The following is a 5,254-nucleotide window of genomic DNA, read 5'->3' as shown; positions in this document are numbered from 1 at the left end:
GAAAAGTAAGGAACCCTCCAATGAGCGTTCATAGCAATACAATCTGCACGAGGCCCATCCCAGTGAGAGTGACATTTCTTAAGTCTTGAAAGAGCAGCCACAGGAAGGCGGATGTCTCGTATGATCGGCCAAAATAAAATTCATTCTCAACGCAAGAAAGGGTAGAAAAGAATCAACAAACTTAAAACTTCTAAACAAGGTAACAAGGTCACACACCCAATGCAAACGACAAACCTGTTAAGAGGTACATATTTCAAGTATCACTGACACTAAGTTGAGTTTTAACTTTTTAAGTATATTACTGAGATAAATTCTCTAAATGGGATTAAGTTTATTGTTCTTGCATTAACATAAAGATAAGTGGCCCCTGATCCTGCACGAGGCTACGACCTTCCCTATGGTGATTGGCAGCGATGTTCTTTTTATTACTCAATGGCTAATTTGTTTTGGTCCAAACAAGGTCCCTCACTCGGACAAAGTGGTCCATTAATCTGCCAGAACCCATGCGCGCTTCAATTCACCGGATCATACGTTCGATTGCATCTTCAATTTATGAAGCGAAGAATCCATACACAGAACAGAACGTCTAATTTTATCATATAAAAGAGCTGAGCGGCCCCGTCATACATCAATTTGCTTGATACGAAAAACGTGAGGATACACAATGTTTCTACATACAATGAAGAGATTCACAACATTACAAGAGTTCAAAGCAGAACCCTCACCTAGCTAAACTTGCCGAGTTGCTTGGAAAGAAAGAAAAGAACCGGTAATACTGTAACATAATAGTACAACATAGTAATATACAAATAATATAATTCACTTGTCACAGTCAAATTACATTTACATACTATTTATTTGCCACACAGACCAGGCAACGCGCCTGCTGTTTCATCCACTATTATTGTTGAAAGAGAGCTTCTGGTCATGTGAGAAGAGAATGATGAATTTGAACAAGGTTGGTATAGCAGCCATATAAATATATTCTTGAACAAATGGTTATCCCAACCCATGCTTTAGCGTTTACGCAAGGAATCGCTTCATATTTTTTATCTGCTGAATGCACTGAAATCAAAAGTTAATTACGAATCAACAATAGAAAGGTAAGACTCTTCAATCAATTATACAATTTACAGAAAAGTAGAAAACAGAAGATAGAGAAAACACACTTCATGTCTCTAGCCTTCTAATAGAAGAACAAAGATTCAACAGCTACAACACTGGAACCAATATGAAGACATGAATCATGTCTCTGACTCCTCAGGCTCTCTATCAACGGCAGCAATTCCTATGACTTCCAGTATTAAAGAGATACCAACATTTTCAAGATGATTGTTTAGTTAATAATTTAATTTTAATTACAGGGGCGAGAAAGAAAGTTAGATGCAGACACAACTATAGAACCTTGCAGTTAATTATAAACTTTAGACTACTCTGTAAATACATAGCAATCATAAGTGCACAGATGCCAAACATAAACATGCACTCCTTTAGATATTTTATCAAAGATGCCTGTGCTGCCAAATATACTTAACATGGATTTAGTGGCATCAATATTGTTGACACACAACCAGCAAAACATGATGAAAGATGAAATAGATAACATGTTGCCTAAGATTAAAACTTTTTTGCCCCAATAGTGTCCCATGTTTTCTGAGCATTATTTTCTCATGGGGAAAAAAATGCACAGGCATATTCTGTGTAAAATGAAAATACACACACACACACGCAGACAAAACTTAATTGTGCGGGCAACAAAAAACTGCTTAAATTTCATATGCTATCAATTGTTACAAATGTCAACATGGACCTCAAAACATATGTTTTCCTCCAAAAGAACTCATGAAAGTACATAGATTATTTAATTACCAATATGGGACTGACACAATATAATATTTTACAAAAAATTCAATTTGAAAAGGACCTTAAATCTCATTCCACAAGTGAAACAAGTCCATTAGCAATGTGCCGTCTCTTGATGAAAGTTTTGCCAAGAAAGCAATATCTTCAGAAATCCTACTTCTGGTTGCACCGGTCCAACCAATAACATCCTTCTAGAACACTACTAGTCCCATAAGAAAACATAAACTTGACAATATCTTCTACAGCTAACATCAACAATGACTCTCATCCGACTAAGTGAAATATCTTCTTTGACTAGTGACAATAATTTTTCCCTCCACCTATGACACATCAACCTCTATTTAAAGAGGAAGCCAGATAAGTTTCTTATATCTATTTGATTAGCTGAAACACTTAGCTTTATCTCTTAAGTTGCAGTATGTGATATTAACATAAAATATGATACGCACAAGACCCATGAGGTACCCATCACTTAAGATAGTACGATTAGAAGAGCAGAGTAGTTCATCATCACAATAAACACAAAGCTTAAACTAATCTAAATAAAAAAAAATAGATTCAGATTAAACAACTAATTCAGATAAAAAAGAGAGATGAAATAATCTTCACAAAATACATAATGATAGTGATACTATAGGTGGGATTGTTAACATACGGTGGTCCCTGGTAGGGAATGAACAATCAGGCAGACTGTAGAAGGGCAGGATGTCCTCGTTCACCCAAGATACTATGCAGTGAAACAGTTGAACAAAAGCTAGTGACCTTGTGGAACTTGTTCACAGGTAGTGGCAAATGGGGCACTCTTCTCCAACTGCACCTGACCGACTTACTATCAATCTCACAAAGACAAGCTGGATATACCCTGTGATAATCTTCATTGAAAACATATACAAAATCCCCCAACCCCACGCATTTCAGACTTGCAAAATTGTCGTCCTCATCACTATCAAACAAGCTGTAAAGTAAATTATGGGGCATCACTGAAATCTCACTTAACTCCATCGTCTTCGTATCAACCTTCCACAAATGAAAGGACGGTCCAAGAGGTGCGTTACGAATACCAGCCAAAACAAGCACTTCCCTGCACGCAATTAAGAACGAGAAAACAACCCCAGGCGGCCTAAGCGTCTGAACCTCGCTCCAAACACGTTCACGCAAATGAAATGAGGAAATAAAGCACGAAGATATCCCAAGCACGTAAAATCGGCCTCCAAACAACGCCGATGACAACGACGACGACGAATTGCCAGATCTAAAATCCGCCGGCAAAGGAGGACCAAGCTCCCAAGAGTCCGAACGAGGATCGTAAATTTCCAAATCCAATCGCTCCTCAATATCAACCAAATTCCCGATAAACTTCACCCCGCCGACGACAATAAACTTAGGGGAGGAATCACTGCCATCACTGAAAACACCCAAAAGAGGGTTAGTCCGGGGAAAATGGAGCGGAGGAGTGGCACGCCAATGAGGATTAAGGGTTCGAGAATAGCAGAATTTGGGAGCAGTAAGGAAGAAAAAGCCATTAGTTCCCATGAAGGAAGTGATGGATGGTTGTTGGGGTTGGAGGGAGGAGAAGGCGGGAAGGCGAAGCCAGCGATTGGAGACGGGATCGAAGGCAAAGGACTGATTGTTCTTGGAGGAGATGTTGTGGAAACCGTAGAGGAAGAACCAGGGTTGGTTATGGTGCGAGCGAGAGTGGGTGACGGAGGAAAAAGTAGGGGAGGAGATAATGGAGTACCAGAGCTTGCAGACAGTAGAGGCGCGAATGAGAGTGGGGATAGGAAGAAAGGAGAGGATGAGCTCGATGAGGTCTGAGCTCAGGTGAGTGAACTCTGTCATCCGAGTGATGAGAGGAGAGAGAGAGAGAGATTTTTTCGTTGGGAAGATGATGGAATTAGGCGTGAACGGAAGATTAGGTCGATAGATGAGGGAGAGCACAGAACCGGAAGAGAGAGAGAGAGAGCGATGGCCTGGCTTCATTTATTTATGAGGCACCAGGGATCATTGACATGGCATGTAGTAGCTGGCAAGACAGGATTCAGATCCACATCTCCATGATCTTTCTCAAATACTTTGTCTAAAATTACTAAATTATCCAAAACCCCTCTCCTCATCCCTCCACCTAAACTTCCCGGGGATGGTTTCTTTCTACTGCCTTTTTCTTTCCCTACTTAGTCACTATAAATTTAAATCATTTAAATTAAATATATATTTTTAAAAATTATTAAATTTGAATTATCAAAATCAACTTAAGATTTCAAATCTATAGTGATCCTTCTTTTGCTCTCCTTTTCAAAGTTGGAAAATTAATTTTAAACTTTTATGGCTCGTTTGGTATAGTAGAATTAGGAGGAGAGAAGTGAAAATGGAAATAAAATCCTATGAATAAGATGTTTGGCATGCTAGATCCCATTTCTTTAAGGAAATTATTTCCATAAAAAATAATGGAACTCAAATCCTTTCCCATGCCCCATGGAATTGGGTTCCTCCTCTCACTTCCTTCCTTGTTTGCCATTTTTTTCCCTTTAAGTTTCTCCTCTCACTTGCAATGGTGCTTCAATCTCCTACAAATCCCTTGCTAGTGAAAGACTTTGATGGAGGCAACAGTGACACCTCTGCCATCAAAGTTGATGCCCATCGACTATGGAACAAGCTCATTGCCTAAATCATACTCATCTATCTCATTCTCAATGTCATCAAAATGACAATTAGCATAGCGATTGACATTATCAAGTTGGTCCTTTAGTTTTGGGCCATTGAAAATGAGGAAGGTGATAACAATTGTTGTTAATTGAGCCTGTATTAGGAGAAATAGACCAAGAAATCAAAGAAACCCACAAACCCAATCTCTTTTGAAGAACCTATCTTTCTTTTATTGCTGCTTGTTCCAATGAGTTGCTTCTCGACCATTTGACTTTCTCTTGCCATAGCTTCCCTTTTGGTCTCTTATCTTTCTGGACTTGATTTACTTCTTCTTCAAATCTCTTTCTCCTTCATCTTCTTTGATTTGCTTCAATTCTTTTGTGGCTTTTTGGTCTTTGATTTTTTGTCTGGAATAATGCAATTTTCTTTAGGATTAATTGTTATCGAGTTTTGGATTGATAATTTTCTGGAATGGTAGTTGTTAGATGAAGCTTCTTGGATTTTTTTTAAATTTTAGGGGTATTTTAGTCTTTTTTAAAATATAAAAAATAATATTAAATAAAATTTTTATCACATTTTCATCTACGTAACAAATATACTTTTAAACCTTACTTCCACCTCCTTTTCTGCTTTTACTTTCATTTTCATTTTCACTTTTCTTTTTACCAAAATCATTTCTCCATACTAAATAGGGCATTAGGAGTTGACTTCTCACCTTTGAGTCTTCCCTCCACTACCCCTCTTTTGC

At 38.2% G+C, this 5,254-nt stretch overlaps 1 protein-coding gene across 2 annotated transcripts; it reads right to left on the bottom strand.

Moving 5' to 3' along the window:
* Window positions 1-569: 569 nt before the first annotated feature.
* Window positions 570-3,881, bottom strand: LOC129291545 (F-box/kelch-repeat protein At3g24760). 2 transcript variants are annotated; one of them, XR_008588702.1, is made up of 3 exons: window positions 2,519-3,881; window positions 1,170-1,294; window positions 570-1,065 (listed from the first exon to the last, which is right to left on the bottom strand). XR_008588702.1 is itself a non-coding variant. In XM_054928974.1 (2 exons), the coding sequence occupies exon 1, from the start codon at window positions 3,841-3,843 to the stop codon at window positions 2,545-2,547; it is 1,299 nt and encodes a 432-aa protein (XP_054784949.1). In that variant the 5' UTR covers window positions 3,844-3,881; the 3' UTR covers window positions 570-1,065; window positions 2,519-2,544. The 2 variants fall into 2 exon arrangements, 1 of the variants encoding a protein (XP_054784949.1); XM_054928974.1 differs by lacking the exon at window positions 1,170-1,294.
* Between the last annotated feature and the right edge of the window lie 1,373 nt (window positions 3,882-5,254).

The sequence above is a fragment of the Prosopis cineraria genome, unplaced genomic scaffold (genome assembly GCF_029017545.1).
Source record: "Prosopis cineraria cultivar Desert tree isolate PC_DT_omini unplaced genomic scaffold, ASM2901754v1 PC13, whole genome shotgun sequence".
Taxonomy (NCBI): domain Eukaryota; kingdom Viridiplantae; phylum Streptophyta; class Magnoliopsida; order Fabales; family Fabaceae; genus Prosopis; species Prosopis cineraria.
The sequence above is the reverse complement of the archived record's forward strand: the minus strand, read 5'-3'. Positions and strand labels throughout refer to the sequence as shown.

Excerpts from the sequence above, each read along its gene's own strand:
- LOC129291545 (XM_054928974.1), bottom strand. The coding sequence starts at position 3,843 with ATGAAGCCAGGCCATCGCTCTCTCTCTCTCTCTTCCGGTTCTGTGCTC.